Source organism: Mobula birostris, unplaced genomic scaffold (assembly GCF_030028105.1).
Source record: "Mobula birostris isolate sMobBir1 unplaced genomic scaffold, sMobBir1.hap1 scaffold_841, whole genome shotgun sequence".
Lineage (NCBI taxonomy): Eukaryota > Metazoa > Chordata > Chondrichthyes > Myliobatiformes > Myliobatidae > Mobula > Mobula birostris.
In genome coordinates this window covers 52,774-76,641 of record NW_027278558.1, presented here as the reverse complement: position 1 = coordinate 76,641, position 23,868 = coordinate 52,774, and the positions used below count along the sequence as shown (strand labels likewise).

General features: G+C 51.4%; 1 protein-coding gene across 1 annotated transcript in view; it reads left to right on the top strand.

Annotated features, from left to right (window-relative positions):
- LOC140193775 (cytoplasmic FMR1-interacting protein 2-like) overlaps window positions 1-23,868 on the top strand; it is an 84,155-nt gene that overhangs the window by 49,145 nt on the left and 11,142 nt on the right. The window contains 7 exon segments of the mRNA XM_072250944.1: window positions 9,625-9,715; window positions 12,149-12,279; window positions 13,664-13,736; window positions 15,696-15,790; window positions 23,652-23,709; window positions 23,712-23,774; window positions 23,777-23,868. The exon segment at window positions 23,777-23,868 is cut by the window's right edge and continues 10 nt beyond it. Of these exon segments, the coding sequence (XP_072107045.1) occupies window positions 9,625-9,715; window positions 12,149-12,279; window positions 13,664-13,736; window positions 15,696-15,790; window positions 23,652-23,709; window positions 23,712-23,774; window positions 23,777-23,868 (603 nt within the window).

Below are 23,868 nucleotides of genomic sequence, written 5' to 3'. Positions count from 1 at the left end.
TGTCAGTATCACCCTGTGCCCTCACCTCTCCACCATCAACAAGTTCAGAATCAGAATCAAGTCATGTTTATCATCACTGATTTAGATGAGGTGGCTGCAGTTCAGTGCAAAGACAAAAAAAAGAAATTACAAGATGAATAAATTGTGCAAAGATAAAGGAATTGTGAGATTGTGTTAACAGCGGGCCAATCGATTCAAAGAGAGAGAGAGAGCTTCACATAGGTCAAGGAGAAAAGTTTCAAAAAGGAGCATTTCGCGGGGCTCGGCGCATTAGCAGTGGACCAGTTGATTCGAAGAGAGAGAGAGAGCTTCGCACAGGTCGGGGAGAAGAGTTTAAAAAAAAGGAGAGTTTCACTCAGCACATTAGAAACATAGAAACATAGAAAATAGCTGCAGGAGTAGGCCATTCAGCCCTTCGAGCCTGCACTGCCATTCAGTATGATCATGGCTGATCATCCAACTCAGAACCCTGTACCAGCCTTCCCTCCATACCCCCTGATCCCTTTAGCCACAAGGGCCATATTAGAATAGTGAGTATGACCGCAAGGCCAGTTTTCTGTTCTGGGTGTCAGATGTGGGATGTCCAGGAGACTTCCAGCCTCCCTGATGGCCACATCTGCACCAGGTGTGTTGAGCTGCAGCTCCTTACAGACCTAGTTAGGGAACTGGAGCTGCAGCTCGATGACCTTCGGCTTGTTTGGGATAGTGAGGATGTGATAGACAGGAGCTACAGGCAGGTAGTCACCCCAGGGCCACAGGAGACCGTCAGGAGAGGGAAGGGAAGGCGTCAAGTAGTGGAGAGCAGCCCTGTGGCTGTCCCCCTTAACAATAAGTACTCCATTTTGAGTGCTATTGGGTGGGGTGGGGTGGGAAACGACCTACCTGCAGGAACCAACAGTGGCCGTGCCTCTGGCACCGAGTCTGGCCCTGTGGCTCAGGAGGGTAGAGAACGGAAGAGGATGGCAGTGGTAATAAGGGACTCTGTAATTAGGGGAACAAACGGGTGATTCTGTGGGTGCAAAAAAGAAACATGGATAGTAGTTTGCTTCCCACTTGCCAGGGTCCAGGTTGTTTCTGATCGCGTCCACGATATCCTGAAATGGGAGGATGAACAGCCAGAGGTCGTGGTACATTTTGGTACCAACAACATAAGTAGGAAAAGGGAGGAGGTCCTGAAAGCAGAATACAGGGAGTTAGGAAGGAAGCTGAGAAGCAGGACCTCAAAGGTGGTAATCTTGGGATTGCTGCCTGTGCCACGCGACAGTGAGTATAGGAATAGAATGAGGTGGAGGATAAATGCGTGGCAGAGGGATTGGAGCAGGGGGCAGGGATTCAGATTTCTGGATCATTGGGACCTCTCTTGGGGCAGGTGTGATCTGTACAAAAAGGACGGGTTGCACTTGAATCCCAAGGGGACCAATATCCTGGGCAGGTTTGCTAAGGCTTTTGGGGAGAGCTTAAACTAGATTTGCTGGGGGGGTGGGGGGTGGGATCCGAACTGAAGAGGCAGATGACGTGGAGTTTGGAGCACAAGTAGAGGCAGCTTGTAGGGGGTTTGTGAGGAAGGGTAGGCAGATGTTAGACAATGATGCACTCAGCCTGATGGTTTCAGATGTGTCTATTTTAATGCAAGAAATATTACAAACGACTCGGATGAGCTTTGAGCGTGGATCAATACATGGAGCTATGATGTTGTGGCTATTACAGAGACTTGGATGTCTCAGGAGCAGGAATGGCTGCCGAGTGTTCCAGGCTTTAGATGTTTCAGAAAGAGCAGAGAGGGAGGCAAAGAAAGGCAGTGTCCATTATTAAGGACCTCCAGCACCCAGGGCATGCCCTTTTCTCACTGTTAACAGGTACAGAAGCTTGAAAGCACACTCATCAATTCAGGAACAGCTTCTTCCCCTCTGCCATCCAATTTCTAAATGGACATTGAATCCGTGAACACCACCTGGCTTTTTTAATATATATTTCTGTTTTTTGCACGATTTTTATTCTATTCAATATATGTATACTATAATTGATTTACTTACTTATTAATTTTTTTCCTTCTTCTATATAATGTATTGCATTGAACTGCTGCTGCTAAGTTAACAAATTTCACGAAGCATGCCGATGATAATAAACCTGATTCTGATTCTGATTCTGAAAAGAGGTGGGGACGTGGCATTGCTAATCAGGGATATTGCCACTGCTGTGGAAAAGGAGGAAGTCATGGAGAGATGGTATAGAGAGTCAGTGTGGGTGGAAGTCAGACACATGAAGGAGACAATAACTCCAATGAGTGTTTTTTATAGACCCCCATTAGTAACAGGGATACTGAAGAGCAGGTAGGGAGGCAGATTCTGGAACGGTATAATAATGATAGGGTTGTTGTGATTGGTGATTTTTACTTTCCTAATATTGACTGGCATCTCCTCAGAGCAAGGAGTTTAGATGGGGCGGAGTTTGTTAGGTGTGTTCAGCAATGTTTCCTGATGCAATTTGTAGATAAGCCTACAAGAGGAGAGGCTGTACTTGATCTGCTATTGGGAAATGAACCTGGTCAGGTGTCAGGTCTCTCAGTGGGAGAGCATTTTGGAGATAGTGATTACAACTCCATCTCCTTTACCATGGTGCTGGAGAGGGATACGAGCAGATGATTTGGGAAAACATTTAGATGGGATGGGGAGAAATATGATGCTATTAGGCAGGAACTTGGGGGCAGATGTTCTCAGGGAAATGCACGGCAGAAATGTGGCAAATGTTCAGGGAACATTTGCATGGAGTTCTGCATTGGTATGTTCAATTGAGGCAGGGAAAGGATGGGAGGGTAAAAGAATCATGGTGTACAAAGTATGTAGAAAATCTAGTTAAGAACAAAAGAAAAGCTTATGAAAGGTTCAAGAAATTAGGTGCCATTAGAGCTCGAAAAGGTTTCAAAGGTACATTTCATGTCGGAGAAATGCATATAATATACATCCTGAAACTCCTTTTCCTCGCAAACATCCACGAAAACAGAGGAGTGCCCCAAAGAATGAATGACATTTAAATGTTAGAACCCCAAAGCTCCCCCCCAGCTACCCGCTCCCACGTGTAAGCAGCAGCAAAGCAACAATCCCCCCTCCACCACCAGCAAAAAAAACATCGGCGCCCCCCACCAAGCACTCAAATGTGCAGCAAAGCATCAATAAAGACACAGACTTGCAGTACCCAAAGACTTCGCATTTCACCCGCTATTCAACGTACTACAGGCACTCTCTCTCCTGAATAAGGGAAAAAGAGAAGTCTCCATTTCACAGCGAGAGGAGAGACATAACAAACAACTCGCTGATTTACGGTGTTAAAAGTCTGAGCTTTTTCCAAGCTCTTACAAGGTTGTCAGGAAGGAGCTTAAGAATGGAATTAGGAGAGCCAGAAGGGAGCATGAGAAGGCCTTGGCAAGCAGTATTAAGGAAAACCCCAAGGCATTCTACAAAAGCAAGAGGCTGAGCCGAGTGAGAATAGACCCAATTAGGTGCGACAGTGGAAATGTGTGCATGGAGTTGGAGGAGATAGCGGAGGTACTTAATGAATACTTTGTTTCAGTATTCACCAGGGAAATAGACCTTGGCAATTGTGGGGATGACTCACAGCAGACTGAAACACTTGAGCATATAGACATTAAGAAAGAAGATGTGCTGGAGGTTTTGAAAAGCATTAAGTTAGATAAGTCACCAGGACTGGGTGAAATATACCCCAGGCTACTGTGGGAAGCGAGGGAGGAGATTGCTAAACCTCTAAACCTCTGAGAGTAGATATAGGACTGATAGTAAATGATGCTGGAGAAATTGTAATGGGAGATAAGGAGATGACGGAGGAACTGAACTAGTATTTTGCATCAGTCTTCACTGAGGAAGACATCAGCAGTATACCGGACACTCAAGGGTGGCAGGGAAGAGAAGTGTGCACAGTCACAATTACGACAGGGAAAGTACTCAGGAAGTTGAATAGTCTAAAGGTCGATAAATCTCCCGGACCAGATGGACTGCACCCTTGTGTTCTGAAGGAAGTAACTGTGGAGATTGCAGAGGCATTAGCGATGATCTTTCAAAAGTTGATAGATTCTGGCATGGTTCTGGAGGACTGGAAGATTGCAAATGTCACTCCGCTATTTACGAAGGGGACAAGGAAGCAAAAAGGAAATTATAGACCTGTTAGCTTGACATTGGTGGGAGGGAAGTTGTGGGAGTCGATAAGGAAGCAAAAAGGAAATTATAGATCTGTTAGCTTGACGTCGGTGGTTGGGAAGTTGTTGGAGTCGATTGTCAAGGTTGAGGTTACAGAGTACCTGGAGGCATATGACAAGATAGGCAGAACTCAGCATGGTTTCCTTAAAGGAAAATCCTACCTGACAAACCTATTACAATTTTTTGAGCAAATTACAAGTAGGCTAGACAAGGGAGATGCAGTGGATGTTGTATATTTGGATTTTCAGAAGGCGTTTGACAAGGTGCCACACATGAGGCTACCTAACAAGATAAGAGCCCATGGAATTACGGGAAAGTTACATACATGGATAGAGCGCTGGCTGATTGGCAGGAAACAGAGAGTGGGAATAAAGGGATCCTATTCTGGTTGGCTGCTGGTTACCAGTGGTGCTCCACAGGGGTCCGTGTTGGGGCCGCTTCTTTTTACATTGCACATCAACGATTTGGTTTATGGAATAGGTGGCTTTGTGGCTAAGTTTGCTGATGATACAAAGATAGGTGGAGGGGCCGGTAGTGCTGAGGAAACAGAGAGTTTGCAGAGAGACTTGGATAGATTGGAAGAATGGGCAAGGAAGTGGGAAATGAAATACGATGTTCGAAAGTGTATGGTTATGCACTTTGGCAGAAGAGATAAACGGGCAGACTATTATTTAAGTGGGGAGAGAATTCAAAGTTCTGAGATACAACGGGACTTGGGAGTCCTCGTGCAGGATACCCTTAAGGTTAACCTCCAGGTTGAGTCGGTGGTGAAGAAGGCGAATGCAATGTTGGCATTCATTTCTAGAGGAATAGCGTATAGGAGCAGGGATGTGATGTTGAGGCTCTATAAGGCGCTGGTAAGACCTCACTTGGAGTACTGTGGGCAGTTTTGGTCTCCTTATTTAAGAAAGGATGTGCTGATGTTGGAAAGGGTACAGAGAAGTTTCACTAGAATGATTCCGGGAATGAGAGGGTTAACATATGAGGAACGTTTGTCCGCTCTTGGACTGTATTCCTTGGAGTTTAGAAGAATGAGGGGGGACCTCACAGAAACATTTCGAATGTTGAAAGGCATGGACAGAGTGGATGAGACAAAGTTGTTTCCCATGATGGGGGAGTCCAGTACGAGAGGGCATGACTTAAGGATTGAAGGGCGCCCATTCAGAACAGAGATGCGAAGAAATTTTTTTAGCCAGAGGGTGGTGAATCTATGGAATTTGTTGCCACAGGCGGCAGTGGAGGCCAAGTCATTGGGTGTATTTAAGGCAGAGATTGATAGGTATCTGAGTAGCCAGGGCATCAAAGGTTATGGTGAGAAGGCAGGGGAGTGGGACTAAATGGGAGAATAGATCAGCACATGATAAAATGGCGGAGCAGACTCGATGAGCCGAATGGCTGACTTCTGCTCCTTTGTCTTCTGGTCTTATGGTAAAAAGAAGAGCAAAAATGGCTGGCTACATCTGAAAAATTGATGCTTTTGATTACACAATAGTTAACTGGAATACGTATACTAAGCTAATTGAACAATGTTTTAAAACAAATGAAATATCCAATAAGAAACAAATACCAATTTTGCTGATCACATTGGGTTTGAAGGCATATAATTTGCTTCAAAGTTTAAACGTTCCAACAAAAACATTTGAAATGAGCTTTGCTGCTATTGTGAAAGCAATGCAGCATTTTGTAACAAAACCACTGTGGATTGTAGAATGCTTTAGGATTAATAAGCAGAATCAAAGAAAAGGGAGTCCAGTTCTGCGTATGTGGCTGAATTGAAGAAATTGTCTGAATATTGTGCACATAATCCTCCGTCTCCATTTGTTTCTGGTGCTTACAGCCTTCCCACTCTGACTACCATTCGTGCTCACATCTTCCCTGTCTGTCTGTTTTTGATCAATAAACCAATTGTTTGGAATTAAGGAATTAAGGGTTGAAGGGCGCCCTTTCAGAACAGAAATGTGAAGAAATTTTTTTAGTCAGAGGGTGGTGAATCTATGGAATTTGTTGTCACGGGCAGCAGTGGAGGCCAAGTCATTGGGTGTATTTAAGGCAGAGATTGATAGGTATCTGAGTAGCCAGGGCATCAAAGGTTATGGTGAGAAGGCGGGGCAGTGGGACTAAATGGGAGAATGGATCAGCTCATGATAAAATGGCGGAGCAGACTTGATGGGCCGAATGGCCGACTTCTGCTCCTTTGTCTTATGGTCTCTTGTGATGATCTTTGTGTCATCAATAGGGAAGGGAGAAGTACTGGAGGATTGGAGGGCTGCAAATGTTGTTCCCTTGTTCAAGAAAGGGAGTAGAGATAACCTAAGACATTATGGACCAGTGAGTCTTACTTCAGTGTTGGGCAAGTTGTTGGAGAAGATCCTGAGAGGCAGGATTTATGAGCGTTTGGAGAGGCATAATCTGATTAGGGATAGTCATCATGGCTTTGTCAAAGGCAGGTTGTGCCTTACGAGCCTGATTGAATTTTTGAGGATGTAACTAAACGCATTGATGAAGGTAGAGCAGTAGATGTAGTGTATGTGGATTTCATTAAGGCAAATATGTCAATGATTTGGACTATGGGATTAATGGATTTGTGGCTAGATTTGCTGATGATACAAAGACAGCTGGAGGAGCGGGTCGTGTTGAGGAAACAGAGAGCCTGCAGGGAGACTTAGACAGTTTTGGGAATGGGCAGGAAATGGTTAATGAAATATATTGTTGGAAAGTGTATGGTCATGCACTTTGGTGGAAGAAATAAATGGGCAGGCTGTTATTTAGATGGGGAGAAAGTTCAAATGCACAGATGCAAAGGGATCTCCTAAAGGTTAACCTCCAGGTTGAGTCGGAGGTGAAGAAGGCGAATGCAATGTTGGCATTCATTTCTAGAGGTATAGAATATAAGAGCAGGGATGTGATGTTGAGGCTCTATAAGGCACTCGTAGGACCACACTTGGAGTATTGTGTGCAGTTTTGGGCTCCTTATTTTAGAAAGGATATACTGACATTGGAGAGGGTTCAGAGAAGATTCACAAAAATGATTCCAGGTTACTGTATAATGGAACGTCTGGCAGCTCTTGGGTTGTATTCCCTGAAGTTCAGGAGAATGAGGGGTGATCTCATAGAATTATTCTGAATGTTAAAACGCCTGAACAGATTAGATATGGCAAAGTTATTACCAATGGTAGGGGATTCTAGGACAAGAGGGAACAATTTCAGGATTGAAGGACGTCCATTTAGAACAGAGATGCAGAAAAATTAATTTAGTCAGAGGATGGTAAATCTGTGGAATTTGTTGCCACAAGTGGCTGTGGGGGCCAAATCATTGGGTGTATTTAAGGCAGAGATAGATAGGTTGTTGATTAGCCAGGGCATCAAAGGGTATGGGGAAAAGGAAGGGGAGTGGCGATGGCTGAATGAATTGGATCAGCCCATGATTGAATGGTGTTGCAGAGCCAATGGACAGAATGGCCTACTTCTGCTCCTATATCTTATGGTCTTATTTAATAAGGTTCCCCATGCAAGGCTCCTTCAGAAAATAAGGAGGCATGGGATCCAAGGAGACCTTGCTTTGTCGATCCAGAATTGGCTTGTCCCCAGAAGGCAAAGGGTGGTTGTAGTCGGGTCATATTCTGCATGGAGTTCGGTGTTCCGCAGCGATCTATCCTGGGACCCCCCTTCTCTTTGTGATTTTTATAAATGACCTGGGTGAAGAAGTAGAAGAGTGGATTAGTAAGTTTGCTGGTAACATGAATGTTGGGGGTGTTGTGGATAGTCTGGAGGGTTGTCAGAGGTTAAAGCGGGACATCGATAGTATACAGAACTGGGCTGAGAATTGGCAGGTGGACTTCAACCCAGATAAGTGTGAAGTGGTTCATTTTGGTAGGTTGAATTTGAAGACAGAATATAATATAAATGGTAAGACTCTTGGCAGTGTGGAGGATCTGAGAGATCTTGGGGTCCATGTCAATAGGACACTCAAAGCTGCATCACAGGTTGACAGTGTTGTTAAGAAGGCGTATGGTGTGTTGGCCTTCATCAGTTGTGGGATTGAGTTCAAGAGCCGTGAGGTAATGTTACGACTATATAAGACCTTGATCAGACCCCACTTGGAGTACTGTGTTCAGTTCTGGTCACCTCACTACAGGAAGGATGTGGATACTATAGAAAGAATGCAGAGGAGATTTACAAGGATGTTGCCAAGATTGGAGAGTGTACCTCATGAGAATAGGTTGAGTGTACTTGGCCTTTTCTCCTTGGAGCGAAGGAGGATGAGAGGTGACCTGACAGAGGTGTATAAGATGATGAGGAGCATTGATTGTGTGGATAGTCAGAGGCTTTTTCCCAGGCTGAAATGGCTAGCATGAGAGGGCACAGTTTTAAGGTGCTTAGAAATAGGTACCGGGCATATATCAGGGGTAAGTTTTTTGCACAGAGAGTGGTGGGTGTGTAGAATGGGCTGCCGGCAACCGTGGTGGAAGTGGATAAAATAGGGTCCTTTCAGAGCCTCTTAGATAGGTACATGGAGCTTCAAAATATGAGTGCTATGCACTAGGGAAATTCTAGGGGCAGTTTCTAAAGTTTCATGTTCAGCACAACATTGTGGGCTGAAGGGCCTGTAAGTGCTGTAAATTTCTATGTTCTATGTGTTCATGGACCATCCCGAAATCTGGTGCTGGAGGGGAAGAAGTTGTTCCTGAATCACAGAATTTGTGTCTGCAGGATCTGTACAAAATCCTTGATGGTAGATCATAACATCAGACCATAAGACATCGGAATAGAACCAGGCCAATCGGCCCGTTGAGTCTGCTCTGCCATTCCATCATGGCTGATTCATTTCCCTCCCAACCCCATTCTCCTGCCTTCTCCGCATAACATTCGACGCCTTGTCTAATCAAGAAGCTATCAACCTCTGGCTAAAGAAATTCCTCCTCATCTTTGTTCTGGATGGATGTCCCACCCTCTATTTTGAGGCTGTACCCTTTGATCCTAGACTCGCCCACCAAAGGAAACATCCTCTCCACATCCACGGCCTTTCATAGGTTTCAATGAGATTCACCCTCATTCTTCTAAATTCCAGTGAGTACAGGCTCGAAAACATCAATCACTACTCAGATGAAGACACTTTCATTCCCGGGATCGTTCTTGTGAGCCTCCTCTGAACCCTCTCCGATGTCAGTACATCAATGAGAAGAGGACATATCCTGGGTGATGAGTGTCCTTCATGATGGATACCGCCTTCTTGTGTCACTGCCTCTTGAAGATGTCTCGATGCCGGGAGGCTAGTGCCCATGAAAAATGGCATATCCTGGATCCAAAGATCAGGCGCCCTGGCTCCTGGGTTTCAGAAGTGTGTGGGTGAGAGTGGCTGGTTTTGGGGAAGGGAGGAACATGCCTGATGCCTTGTGTCTCTTCCTGCTATCCCCAGCTGCAGGGCACTATCCTGCAGTACGTGAAGACCCTCATTGAAGTGATGCCCAAGATCTGTCGTCTGCCCCGGCACGAGTACGGCTCTCCAGGTTAGTGCCTCATGTAGGAAGGTAGGGTGCTGGAGGTGAGAGCTGGGTGAGAGACCCCACCCCATTGTCATCGAGCCTCATATTCCCTCATGCTGAGTGGGCAGACTGTGTACCCGGGCCAGCATGATGGGATAAATGGTGGGCTGGACGTTGCGGGTGTCTGGGAGAGGGTGGGTGGGTGTTGGTGATGGAGAGGGGTGTCTGGGAGAGGGTGGGCGGGTGTTGGTGACAGGGGTGTCTGGGAGAGGGTAGGTGGGTGTCGGTGACGGAGAGGGGTGTTTGGCAGAGGGTAGGTGGGTGTTGGTGACAGAGAGGGGTGTTTGGGAGAGGGTGGGTGGGTGTTGGTGATGTAGAGGGGTGGGGCTGCGAGAGTGTGGGTGGGTGCGGGGAAGAGGGTGAGGCAGAGGTGGGAGGGGTGGGGTTGTGGGTTAGAGAGCTGGAGATTTTTGGAAGTACAGTTAGATTTGCATTTGTATAGCACCTCAAACTGCAGTGCCGTGCAGAAAACGTTAGGCTGGAGGCCTCTCCCCTAGACCACCCGCGGTGATGGGTGCTGTTTCCAGGGGCACCCATCACGAGGGTGAACCCTCATAAACCATCAGGCCCTGATGGTGGCCCTGGTTGGACTCTGAATACCTATGCCAACGAAGTTTCAAACGTACATTGAAAGTCAGAGAAATGTATGTATACAATATACAGCCTGAAATGCTTTTTCTTTGTAAACATCCACGAAAAACAGAGTGCCTCCAGCAAATGAACGACAATTAAATATTAGAACCCCAAAGTCCCCACCAGCTCCCCTCCCTCCCGCATGTAAGTGGCAGCAAGCAACGATCTGCCCTCCCCCCACCAGCATAAAAAAAGCATCAGCACCCGCCATCGAGCACTCAAGCGTGCAGCAAAGCAACAGCAAAGACACAGACTTGCAGTACTCCAAAGACTACTTGTTCACCCGGACTTCAACATACCACAGGCTCTCTCTCTCTCTCCCTCCCCCCCTAATAAGAGAGAAGGAAGTGTCTCTATTTCACAGCGAGAGGGGAGACATAACAAACAACTCACTGGTTTACGATGTTAAAAGTCCATTGCGTCACTTTTTCTGAGCTCTGTGCCCAAAGATCTCGGGTCCCTGGGCACACAGCCTTAGATCTTCCATCCCCCTCAACACACTGATCTCCTGCCCGGACACCGACCTTAGATCCGCCTGAATCCAGAGCCCCGAGATCTCGGCCTCCGAAGGCGAGCTGAACTCTTAGGCCATGCCCTTGGCATGTCGGATAACGGCCAGTCATAACACCCAGACAGCGGGTTCCATTCCCACAAAGAACTGTAGTCGGCGTGTAACTCCAGGTCAGGGTTTTCAAAAGAACCCTGAAAAGGAAAAATAGAGATATTATCGACGGAAATAGAGCTTTTTCTGAAGATGTAAGCAAAGGATCCGCTGTTAGGCACCATTCATCCTCCTGAGCTCCTCCTCTGTTTCCAAGTGCAGAAGATGTTCAGGCAAATCTTCAGCCTTTCACTGCTGCACTCAGAGGTTCCCACCTGCTTCGAAAGTAACAAGGACCTGGGCCAACTGTGATATCCGATTATCGCAATACATCTACAGTGGATGCAGTCTCTGGCTACCCACTCAGCCTTGGGTCACAGGACAATAGTAATATCAACATCAGGCTGCTGTTTATTGACTACAGCTCCACATTCAACACAATCACCCTCACCCTCAGTTCCAATCAACAAGCTCAAAACTGTACCTCCATCCGCAATGGTTAGCAAGGAAGTGCCAGTGCCCAGCAGTGATGTTTTACAGAATGCTCACAAAATGACTGGATACTCTCGGGTATACACGGACAGATCACAAAACGACAGGATAGTCTCGGAGATATACAGACAGATCACAAAATGACAGAATAGTCTCGGAGATATACAGACAGATCATGAAACGACAGGACAGTCTCGGAGATATACAGACAGATCACAAAACGACTGGATGTCTCAGAGATATACAGACAGATCATGAAATGACAGGACAGTCTTGGAGATATACAGACAGATCACAAAACGACTGGACAGTCTCAGAGATATACAGACAGATCACAAAACGACTGGACAGTCTCGGAGATACACAGACAGATCACGCAGACACACACTCAATGTGTCAGGAAGAGCTTCTTTCCCTCTGCCATCAGATTTCTGAATGGACAATGAACCCATGAACACTACCTTGGAATTTTTTTCTCTTTTTTTGCACAGTTTGCTCAGTGTTTTTGATGTATAGTTTCTTAATGTAATTTACAGGTTTTGTTTCAAGACATTTGCCAGTGATATTGGACCTGATTCTGCTTCTGAAATAGGAGGGTGGTGAGACAGGGTGGGCTTTGCCCAGGGACTGACCGAGGGTGGTGACCTCTGCTCTGTGCTCTTGCCCTGCAGGAATCCTGGAATTCTTCCACCACCAGCTGAAGGACATCATCGAGTACGCTGAACTGAAAACGGATGTGTTTCAGAGTCTGAGAGAGGTGGGCAACGCCATCCTCTTCTGTCTGCTCATTGAGCAAGCCTTGGTAAGCTGCCCTTGGTTTCATTACACCCCTGGAACATTCTTGAAGGAGGCATGAGGTTATAAAATGGCCGCAGTCCCTGCTGAATGGAGGAACGGGCAAGATGAGCCAAATGGCCTTCGGGGGATGATGGGATGGTGTGTGAGGGTGAAGCTCCTTCACAGTCCGAGCCCTGACCACGCTGATATCTCCTCTGCCTTAGCTCCTTCACAGTCCAAGCCCTGACCACGCTGATATCTCCTCTGCCTTACAGTCTCAGGTCTCATAGTGGGGCTGAGATAGAATCCAGGGGTCAGTCCAGCACCTGGCTATTTCCAAAAAGGAAAGGAATGGCGTGGAATGAGGGGCCGTAGGGCCAGGGACAGAACATTCCATGCAAGAGGCAACCACATTCTGGGAAGAATGGTGAAAGCAGAGAGAAAATATTCCTAAGTCCCAAACTGGCAGCCTCACCCTAAGGAACAGGAGTGCATCAGACCATAAGATACTGAAGCCAGAAGTAGACCATTCAGCCCGTCAAATCTGCTCCACCATTCCATCATGGCTGATTTATTATCCCTCTACCCCATTCTACTGCCTTCTCCCTGTAACCTTTGTACCCTGACTCATCAAGGACTTATTAATCTTTGCTTTAAGTATTCTTAATGACCTGGCCCCCATAGCTGTCCGTGACAATGAATTCCACAGATACACTGCCCTCTGACTAAAGAAATTCCTCCTCATCGCTGTTCTAAATGGATGTCCCTCTATTCTGAAGCTGTGCCCTCTGGTCCTAGGCTCTCCCACCATAGGGAGCATCCTCTCCACATCCACTCTATCCAGACCTGTCAATATTCACAGGTTTCAGTGAGATTTTACCCCTCATCCTTTTACACTCTAGTAGCGAATACCGGGCCAGCTGGTGGTCCTAGTGACATCAGCACTGGACTTCGATCCTGAGTTCGAATCCGTCCGGGTCCCAGCCTGGGCTGTAGCAGTATCCATGGAGAAGAAAGGGCAACTTGCCATGTAAACCCTATGGACAACTTAAAGGGTCCATATGATAGGGTCAATAAAGACTCGACCAAGTGAGAATACAAATGTTCCTCTTACGTTAACCCCTTCATTCCTGGGATCGTTCTCATGAACCTCCTCTCATGTGGTGAGCCTGACGAGTTGTCAAACGAAAGTGTCAGCCGTGGAGTCAGTGGGGCTGGGAAAGTTTCTGGGTATTGAATGGGGACGGTGTCCCTCAGAAAGGGGCACTGAGGTTAAAGACTGGTGCAGTCCCTGCTGAATGGAGGATCGGGCAAGATGAGCTGAATGGGGAGTGATGGGCTGGTGTGTGAGGGTGAAGCTCCTTCACAATCTGACCCCTGACCACGCTGATATCTCCTCTGCTTTACAGTCTCAGGAAGAAGTCTGTGACCTTCTGCATGCGGCACCCTTCCAGAACATTCTACCCAGGGTCTACATTAAAGGTTAGCTTTTTTCACAAAACTACACATGTACACAAGGTATAGACATTCAATATTCACAAGACAGTAAGTATATTGAGACTAAAATATAGTTACTACCGTCAATAAAGAAGTCTGTACCGCGGGGGAACCACTGCTCATGGACATCCCCCAATGTGCCCGCCGCGACTGTGTGCTCCCTCTCCAAGGACAGCTGGGCACCAACGTATCCTTGGAAAAGCGGCAGGCAGCTGGCCCGGGCAGCGCCCTCCACCTTCGCCCCCTAGACCCGTGAATGACCATCTTGGCCAGGCCCAGGACCAAGCCCACCAGGAGATCGCCCTCACACCCCACCCCCTTACAAACTGGGTGCCCGTATATGAGGAGCGCTGGACTCAAGTGCAGCCAGAACCTCAGCAGCAGCTCTCTGAGAAACTCAGAGCGGCTGCAACCTCTCACCTTCCGTGTACGCGTGGGCAGACGGACGGGGTGTTGGTGAACCTGCTCAGGAACCTGTCGTACGGGGACTGCCCGAAGCAACACCTTCCACCCCAGGCCCCAAGTACAGGGGAAGCACCCGTGCGTAAAGGGACTTCCACTGGGGACCTCCTCCTCGCCAGATGGAAACACGGACCGCCAAGGCGAGTCCGCTCGGCAGATGAAGGTGGGGAAGTGGGAGGTGAACAGGAGTCAATACAAGAAGCGTTTCAGAGCGTCACAGAACTGCAAGGTGGGCAACCCCGCGAGATGGCTCATGATGTGCAGGACCCTCTCCCGCATGGTCTCCTGGTCCGATGTGCACATCGGGTGGCGGTGCAGCCGGAACCTCGCCACTTCCCCAAGCCCCCTTGACACCCACTGTACTCGGAACGGGAGCAGCGCCCCAGCAGCCAGAGCATCGTTCCCCAATGGAGCAGGAGCACCCGGCCCTGACGAGGCCAGACCCCAAACTCTCCACAGTTCCCGGTAGAAGCAGGGTCGATCCCTCAGAGCAACACGGCTGATGTCGTCTGCCGAGATCCGCGTGCTCTCCTGCAGGCAGGGACCCCGGCAAAGAATGTGCACCGCCAGTGCATGTCACTCAGAGGGCGGTCACGGTACAGGTATCTCTGCAGGGTCCCCGGCGGAGAGCCGCCAGCGCACGTCACTCGGAGGGCAGTCACGGTACAGGTATCTCTGCAGGGTCCCCGGCGGAGAGTCACCAGCTGGGTGCACACACTCACCAAGGACTGAGCACCCTCCGCAATTGGAAGACTTGGCACCGCTGCAGAGACCCAATGCCTCCTGTTTCCCCAGAAGAAGTTCAGCAGCCTCCTCTGGGTCCTGGACACAAACGCCGTGGGTGGGACCAATGCAGACAGCCCGTACCCTTCCCCGGTACGAGATCACACGAATGAGGCCCGACCAGTGTCCTAGACGGGCAGAGATCTTCATCTCTAAATCCCACCAGTTTGCCGGCCAGGCCTCCTTCGTCCCCCAAGAAGAGGAGGTGCGTGGTGCTCCATGCGAATGGCCTCAACCCCTCCGGCCCACCAACAGGCCCCGTGCTCTTCTCCCAGTTGACCCTTGCAGTGGACCCTTGCAGTGGACGTGGCTGTTCACAGTGACCGCACCGAGAGACAGTATGTGTCTCTGGTGCTGCCCTGCGTGCGTGTGTCTGTCTGTGTGTGTGTGTGTGTGTGTGTGTGTCTATGTCTATGTCTGTGTGTGTGTCTATGTCTGTGTGTATGGACATGGGTGTGTGTGTGGGGAGTGTGTGTGTGTCTGAGGCTATGGGTATGTGTGGACTTGTATCTGTGTGGTTGTGCATATGTGTGTGTAGACATGTGTCAGAGTTTGTGTGCAGGTGTGTGTAAGGACATGTGTTAGTGCGCGTGTGTATGGATGTTCATGTGTGCGTGTGTCTGTATTTGTGTGTATATATGGGGGGGTGTGTGTGTGTGTATACATGTGTCAGGGCCTAACCCTGTATTTTGTTGACAGAGGGAGAGCGTCTGGAGGTGAGGATGAAGCGACTGGAGGCAAAGTACGCCCCCCTACACCTGGTGCCTCTGATCGAGAGACTTGGCACCCCACAGGTAAGAGTTTCCTGCTCTCCCCACCCCATCCTCAAATATCACCCCCTTCCCATCAGCTCAGAGACCCTACCGGAGTCAGCTGGACCACTTCCCCACCCGCAGGGGTCAGCCACGGCCGGGACCCTCTCCTGTGGCCCAGCGTCCAGCGTCACTCTTCAGACACGTTGTCCTGACCGGATATTGTACTTCCCTCGATCTACCCAACCCACCGTCCTCCCCACACCCACCTCACCCAAACCCTCCCATCCATCACCATGTCAAGCAACTCCCCACCCCACCCTGCCTGTAGAATGTGGCCCCCACCTTCCTCCCTGACCACCACACCATCCGGGGGGGGGGAGCATTTCTCCTTCATCACTCCCTGACAGACATCAGTTCGGAGATAAACCCCACCCTCGTCCCCCTCCCAAACCCTCAACCTCCTCCCCCCTGGCTCCCACATTCTCTTCCCTTTCCTCTGTGAACACGGTGTGGTCGAAACTGACAGCCCACCCCCGTCAATCACTCCCTCTTCCTCGCCCGTTGCTCAGTGTTGTTGCCTTGGAGGTAGATGGCTCCATGCAAAGGCAGGATGTTGTTTAGCCTGGACGCGAGGGAGGGGAAAGGGATGAGGGTGGGGACGGGGGAGTGGGGTTGGCTGTGACCGTGAAGACCCTGGGACACCGGCGATGGACTGTGAGCCCTCACCTGCATCCTGAGCGTCTGGGGCACAGCTCGACCTTTGTACTTTGAACTCTGCCTAAGCTGTCACTGGGGCTGAGCAGTGGAGAGAACGCCGGCCTCTGACGAGCTTCCGTCCTAACGAAGACTGTTTTACCCCCCCAGAACTATCGCTGCCATGGGAGGGGAATCTTTCCAGTCAGTGTAAGTAAATCTATCGAAGCATTAGTTCATCTTCGCCAAGGTATTGGCAGGGTGAGGGGTCGTGGTACCCCTCTGCATGAGGTCCTGTCCCCCTGAGGGTCAGTGTGTGTGGGACTGTCCCCCTGTGGGGGTCAGTGTGTGTTGGGACCGTACCCCAGTGAGTGTCAGTGTGTGTGTGTGTGGGACCATCCCCCTGTGAGGGTCAGTGTGTGTGTGTGTGTATTAGCAGGGTGAGGGGTCGTGGTACCCCTCTGCATGAGGTCCTGTCCCCTGAGGGTCAGTGTGTGTGTGTGGGACCGTCCCCCAGTGAGGGTCAGTGTGTGTGTGTGGGACCGTCCCCCAGTGAGGGTCAGTGTGTGTGTGTATTGGCAGGGTGAGGGTCGTGGCATCCCTCTGCATGAGGTCCTGTCCCCCTGAGGGTCAGTGTGTGTGTGTGGACTGTTCCCCAGTGAGGTCAGTGTGTGTGTGTATTGGCAGGGTGAGGGGTCGTGGTATCCTCTGCATGAGGTCCTGTCCCCCTGAGGGTCAGTGTGTGTGTGTGCGACCGTCCCCTGTGAGGGTCAGTGTGTGTGGATCCATTCCCCAGTGAGGGTCAGTGTGTGTGTGTGTGTGTATATGACCGTCCCCCAGTGAGGGTCACTGTGTGTGGACTGTCCCCCTGTGAGGGTCAGTGTGTGTGTGTGTGGGACCGTTCCCCCAGTGAGGGTCAGTGTGGGTGTGTGGGACTGTCCCCTGTGAGGGTCAGTGTGTGTGTGTGCGACCGTCCCCTGTGAGGGTCAGTGTGTGTGGATCCATTCCCCAGTGAGGGTCAGTGTGTGTGTGTGTATGTATATGACCGTCCCCAGTGAGGGTCACTGTGTGTGGGACTGTCCCCCTGTGAGGTCAGTGTGTGTGTGTGGGGACCGTTCCCCCAGTGAGGGTCAGTGTGGGTGTGTGGGACTGTCCCCTGTGAGGGTCAGTGTGTGTGTGTGTCTGTGTGTGCGACCGTCCCCTGTGATGGTCAGTGTGTGTGTGGGACCGTCCCCCAGTGAGGGTCAGTGAGTGTGTGTATTGGCAGGGTGAGGGTCGTGGCATCCCTCTGCATGAGGTCCTGTCCCCCTGAGGGTCACTGTGTGTGTATGTGGGACCGTCCCCCAGTGAGGGTCACTGTGTGTGTGGGACTGTCCCTGTGAGGGTCAGTGTGTGTGTGTATTAGTAGGGTGAGGGGTCGTGGTACCCCTCTGCACGAGGTCCTGTCCCCTGAGGGTCAGTGTGTGTGGGACCGTCCCCCAGTGAGGGTCAGTGTGTGTGTGTGTGTGTGTATTGGCAGGGTGAGGGGTCGTGGCATCCCTCTGCATGAGGTCCTGTCCCCTGTGAGGGTCAGTGTGTGTGGATCCATTCCCAGTGAGGGTCAGTGTGTGTGTGTGTGTGTGTATGTATATGACCGTCCCCAGTGAGGGTCAGTGTGTGTGGGACTGTCCCCCTGTGAGGGTCAGTGTGTGTGTGTGGTGTGGGACCGTCCCCAGTGAGGGTCAGTGTGGGTGTGTGGGACCGTCCCCCAGTGAGGGTCAGTGTGTGTGTGTGTGTGTATTGGCAGGGTGAGGGGTCGTGGCATCCCTCTGCATGAGGTCCTGTCCCCTGTGAGGGTCAGTGTGTGTGATCCATTCCCAGTGAGGGTCAGTGTGTGTGTGTGTGTGTATGTATATGACCGTCCCCCAGTGAGGGTCACTGTGTGTGGGACTGTCCCCCTGTGAAGGTCAGTGTGTGTGTGTGTGTGTGGGACCGTCCCCAGTGAGGGTCAGTGTGGGTGTGTGGGACTGTCCCCTGTGAGGGTCAGTGTGTGTGTGTGACCGTCCCCCTGTGAGGGTCAGTGTGTGTGTGGGACCGTCCCCAGTGAGGGTCAGTGTGTATGTGTTGTGGGACCGTCCCCCAGTGAGGGTCAGTGTGTGTGTGTGTGTGTGTGTGTGTATTGGCAGGGTGAGGGGTCGTGGTACCCCTCTGCATGAGGTCCTGTCCCCCTGAAGGTCAATGAGTGTGTGTGGGACTGTCCCGCTGAGGACAGTGTGTGTGTGTGTGTGTGTGTGTGTTGGCAGGGTGAGGGGTCGTGGTATCTCTCTGCACGAGGTCCTGTCCCCCTGAGGGTCAGTGTGTGTGGGACCGTCCCCCAGTGAGGGTCAGTGTGTGTGTGTGTGTGTGTATTGGCAGGGTGAGGGGTCGTGGCATCCCTCTGCATGAGGTCCTGTCCCCTGTGAGGGTCAGTGTGTGTGGATCCATTCCCCAGTGAGGGTCAGTGTGTGTGTGTGTGTGTGTGTGTATGTATATGACCGTCCCCCAGTGAGGGTCAGTGTGTGTGGGACTGTCCCCCTGTGAGGGTCAGTGTGTGTGTGTGTGTGTGGACCGTCCCCCAGTGAGGGTCAGTGTGGGTGTGTGGGACCGTCCCCCAGTGAGGGTCAGTGTGTGTGTGTGTGTGTGTATTGGCAGGGTGAGGGTCGTGGCATCCTCTGCATGAGGTCCTGTCCCCTGTGAGGGTCAGTGTGTGTGGATCCATTCCCCAGTGAGGGTCAGTGTGTGTGTGTGTGTGTATGTATATGACCGTCCCCCAGTGAGGGTCACTGTGTGTGGACTGTCCCCCTGTGAGGGTCAGTGTGTGTGTGTGTGTGTGGGACCGTCCCCCAGTGAGGGTCAGTGTGGTGTGTGGACTGTCCCCTGTGAGGGTCAGTGTGTGTGTGGGACTGTCCCCTGTGAGGGTCAGTGTGTGTGTGTGTCTGTGTGTGCGACCGTCCCCCTGTGATGGTCAGTGTGTGTGTGGGACCGTCCCCCAGTGAGGGTCAGTGAGTGTGTGTATTGGCAGGGTGAGGGTCGTGGCATCCCTCTGCATGAGGTCCTGTCCCCCTGAGGGTCACTGTGTGTGTATGTGGGACCGTCCCCCAGTGAGGGTCACTGTGTGTGTGGGACTGTCCCCTGTGAGGGTCAGTGTGTGTGTGTATTAGTAGGGTGAGGGGTCGTGGTACCCCTCTGCACGAGGTCCTGTCCCCCTGAGGGTCAGTGTGTGTGGGACCGTCCCCAGTGAGGGTCAGTGTGTGTGTGTGTGTGTGTATTGGCAGGGTGAGGGTCGTGGCATCCCTCTGCATGAGGTCCTGTCCCCTGTGAGGGTCAGTGTGTGTGGATCCATTCCCCAGTGAGGGTCAGTGTGTGTGTGTGTGTGTGTGTATGTATATGACCGTCCCCCAGTGAGGGTCAGTGTGTGTGGACTGTCCCCCTGTGAGGGTCAGTGTGTGTGTGTGTGTGTGGGACCGTCCCCAGTGAGGGTCAGTGTGGGTGTGTGGGACCGTCCCCCAGTGAGGGTCAGTGTGTGTGTGTGTGTGTGTATTGGCAGGGTGAGGGGTCGTGGCATCCTCTGCATGAGGTCCTGTCCCCTGTGAGGGTCAGTGTGTGTGGATCCATTCCCAGTGAGGGTCAGTGTGTGTGTGTGTGTGTATGTATATGACCGTCCCCCAGTGAGGGTCACTGTGTGTGGGACTGTCCCCCTGTGAAGGTCAGTGTGTGTGTGTGTGTGTGGACCGTCCCCCAGTGAGGGTCAGTGTGGGTGTGTGGGACTGTCCCCTGTGAGGGTCAGTGTGTGTGTGTGACCGTCCCCCTGTGAGGGTCAGTGTGTGTGCTGGGACCGTCCCCAGTGAGGGTCAGTGTGTATGTGTTGTGGGACCGTCCCCCAGTGAGGGTCAGTGTGTATGTGTGTGTGTGTGTGTGTGTGTGTATTGGCAGGGTGAGGGGTCGTGGTACCCCTCTGCATGAGGTCCTGTCCCCCTGAAGGTCAATGAGTGTGTGTGGGACTGTCCCGCTGAGGGACAGTGTGTGTGTGTGTGTGTGTGTGTTGGCAGGGTGAGGGTCGTGGTATCTCTCTGCACGAGGTCCTGTCCCCCTGAGGGTCAGTGTGTGTGGGACCGTCCCCCAGTGAGGGTCAGTGTGTGTGTGTGTGTGTGTATTGGCAGGGTGAGGGGTCGTGGCATCCCTCTGCATGAGGTCCTGTCCCTGTGAGGGTCAGTGTGTGTGGATCCATTCCCCAGTGAGGGTCAGTGTGTGTGTGTGTGTGTGTGTGTATGTATATGACCGTCCCCCAGTGAGGGTCAGTGTGTGTGGACTGTCCCCCTGTGAGGGTCAGTGTGTGTGTGTGTGTGTGGGACCGTCCCCCAGTGAGGGTCAGTGTGGGTGTGTGGGACCGTCCCCCAGTGAGGGTCAGTGTGTGTGTGTGTGTGTGTATTGGCAGGGTGAGGGTCGTGGCATCCCTCTGCATGAGGTCCTGTCCCCTGTGAGGGTCAGTGTGTGTGGATCCATTCCCCAGTGAGGGTCAGTGTGTGTGTGTGTGTGTATGTATATGACCGTCCCCCAGTGAGGGTCACTGTGTGTGGGACTGTCCCCCTGTGAGGGTCAGTGTGTGTGTGTGTGTGTGGGACCGTCCCCCAGTGAGGGTCAGTGTGGGTGTGTGGGACTGTCCCCTGTGAGGGTCAGTGTGTGTGTGTGACCGTCCCCCTGTGAGGGTCAGTGTGTGTGTGGGACCGTCCCCAGTGAGGGTCAGTGTGTATGTGTTGTGGGACCGTCCCCCAGTGAGGGTCAGTGTGTGTGTGTGTGTGTGTGTGTGTGTGTATTGGCAGGGTGAGGGGTCGTGGCATCCCTCTGCATGAGGTCCTGTCCCCCTGAAGGTCAATGAGTGTGTGTGGGACTGTCCCGCTGAGGGACAGTGTGTGTGTGTGTGTGTGTGTGTGTGTGTGTGTGTGTTGGCAGGGTGAGGGTCGTGGTATCTCTCTGCATGTGGTCCTGTCCCCCTGAGGGTCAGTGTATGTGTGTGTGTCTTGGCAGGGTGAGGGGTCATTGTATCCCTCTGCATGAGGTCCTGTCCCCCAGTGAGGGTCAGTGTGTGTGTGTATTGGCAGGGTGAGGGGTCGTGGCATCCCTCTGCATGAGGTCCTGTCCCCCTGAGGGTCAGTGTGTGTGTGTGGGACTGTTCCCCAGTGAGGGTCAGTGTGTGTGTGTATTGGCAGGGTGAGGGGTCGTGGTATCCCTCTGCATGAGGTCCTGTCCCCCTGAGGGTCAGTGTGTGTGGGACTGTCCCCCTGTGGAGGTCAGTGTGTGTTTGGGACCGTACCCCAGTGAGTGTCAGTGTGTGTGTGTGTGGGACCATCCCCCTGTGAGGGTCAGTGTGTGTGTGTATTGGCAGGTGAGGGGTCGTGGCATCCCTCTGCATGAGGTCCTGTCCCCTGTGAGGGTCAGTGAGTGTGTGTGGGACCGTCCCCCTGTGAGGGTCAGTGTGTGTGGATCCATTCCCCAGTGAGGGTCAGTGTGTGTGTGTGTGTGTGTGTGTGTGTGTATGACCGTCCCCCAGTGAGGGTCACTGTGTGTGGGACTGTCCCCAGTGAGGGTCAGTGTGGGTGTGTGTGACCGTCCCCCTGTGAGGGTCAGTGTGTGTGTGTGTGTGTATTGGCAGGGTGAGTGGTCGTGGTATCCATCTGCAAGAGGTCCTGTCCCCTGTGAGGGTCAGTGTGTGTGTGTATCGGCAGGGTGAGGGGTCGTGGCATCCCTCTGCATGAGGGCATGAGGTCCTGTCCCCCTGAGGGTCAGTGAGTGTGTGTCGGACTGTCCCCTGTGAGGGTCAGTGTGTGTGGATCCATTCCCCAGTGAGGGTCAGTGTGTGTGTGTGTGTGTGTATATGACCGTCCCCCAGTGAGGGTCAGTGTGTGTGTGTGTGGGACTGTCCCCTGTGAGGGTCAGTGTGTGTGTGTGTGGGACTGTTCCCAGTGAGGGTCAGTGTGTGTGTGTGTGTGTGTGGACTGTCCCCAGTGAGGGTCAGTGTGTGTGTGTGTGTGTGTGTGTGTGTGTGTGGGACTGTCCCCAGTGAGGGTCAGTGTGTGTGTGTGACTGTCCCCCAGTGAGGGTCAGTGTGTGTGTGTGGGACTGTCCCCTGTGAGGGTCAGTGTGTGTGGGACTGTCCCCAGTGAGGGTCAGTGTGTGTGTGGGACCGTCCCCCTGTAAGGGTCAGTGAGTGTGGAACAATGATGGAGATTGTGGTCAGGACATGTCCGTGTACAAATGTGATATGGAGTGGCCCCAGGGGTGAGTGTGTGCCATGTTTTGAAGGGTGGATGTCACTGCCGCGGTGTGGGGCAGCCAGAAACAATGCTTGTGGAGGGGACAGCGAGAGGGTGAGTGGGTAGTCTCAACCACCCTGCAGACGAGTGAGGGACTCGTCATTCAATCAGTATCAGCTTTAATCTCGCAGGCATATGGTGAAATTTGTTGTTTTGTGGCAGTACCACTTTGCAATACATAATAATAAAAAACTATAAATCACAATAAGAAACAAGAGAGAATCTGCAGATGCTGGAAATCCGAGCAACGCACACAAAATGCTGGAGGAACTCAGCTGGCTAAGCAGCATCTATGGAAAAAAGTACTGTCGACTTTTCAGGCCGAGACCCTCAGCAGGACTCCTGATTTTATATACATACACTTACTGTCCGACTGTACTCTTTTCCATAGATGCTGCGTGGCCTGCTGAATTTCTCCAGCAGTTTGTGTGTTGCTGTATATAAAAGTGGTGCAAGAAGAGAGAGAATGGGTTCAATGTCCATTCAGAACTCTGATGATGGAGGGGAAGAAGCTGTTCCTGAAACGTTGAGTGTGTGTTTTCAGGCTCCGGTACCTCATCTTTAATGCTGGATGCTGCCTTTTTGAGGCATCACCTTTGAAGTTGTCCTCGATGCTGGGGGAGGCTAGTGTCCATGATGGAGCTGACTGAGTTTACAACTTTCTGCAGCTTTTTCTGATCCTGTGCAGTAGCCCCTCCGTACCAGATGGTGATGCAACCAGTTCGAATGCTCTCCACTGTACATCTGTAGAAATTTGCAAATGTCTGGTGACGTACCGGTCGGACATGCAGGGTGGTGCAGCAGACCACAGTTCAGCCGATGCTGACAGTGACCGCATTTCCTCTCCCGGCACTCACTGGCTACTTCTGTCCCGACAGCAAATCGCCATAGCCCGTGAGGGAGACCTACTGACCAAGGAGCGTCTGTGCTGTGGCCTCTCATGTTCGAGGTGATCTTGACGCGCGTCAGGAATTATCTCCAGGACCCTGTGTGGAAGGGTCCTCCGGCCCCAATGGGGTCATGCACGTGGATGAGTGCGTGGAGTTTCACCGCCTCTGGAGCGCCATGCAGTTTGTCTACTGCATTCCTGTCGGG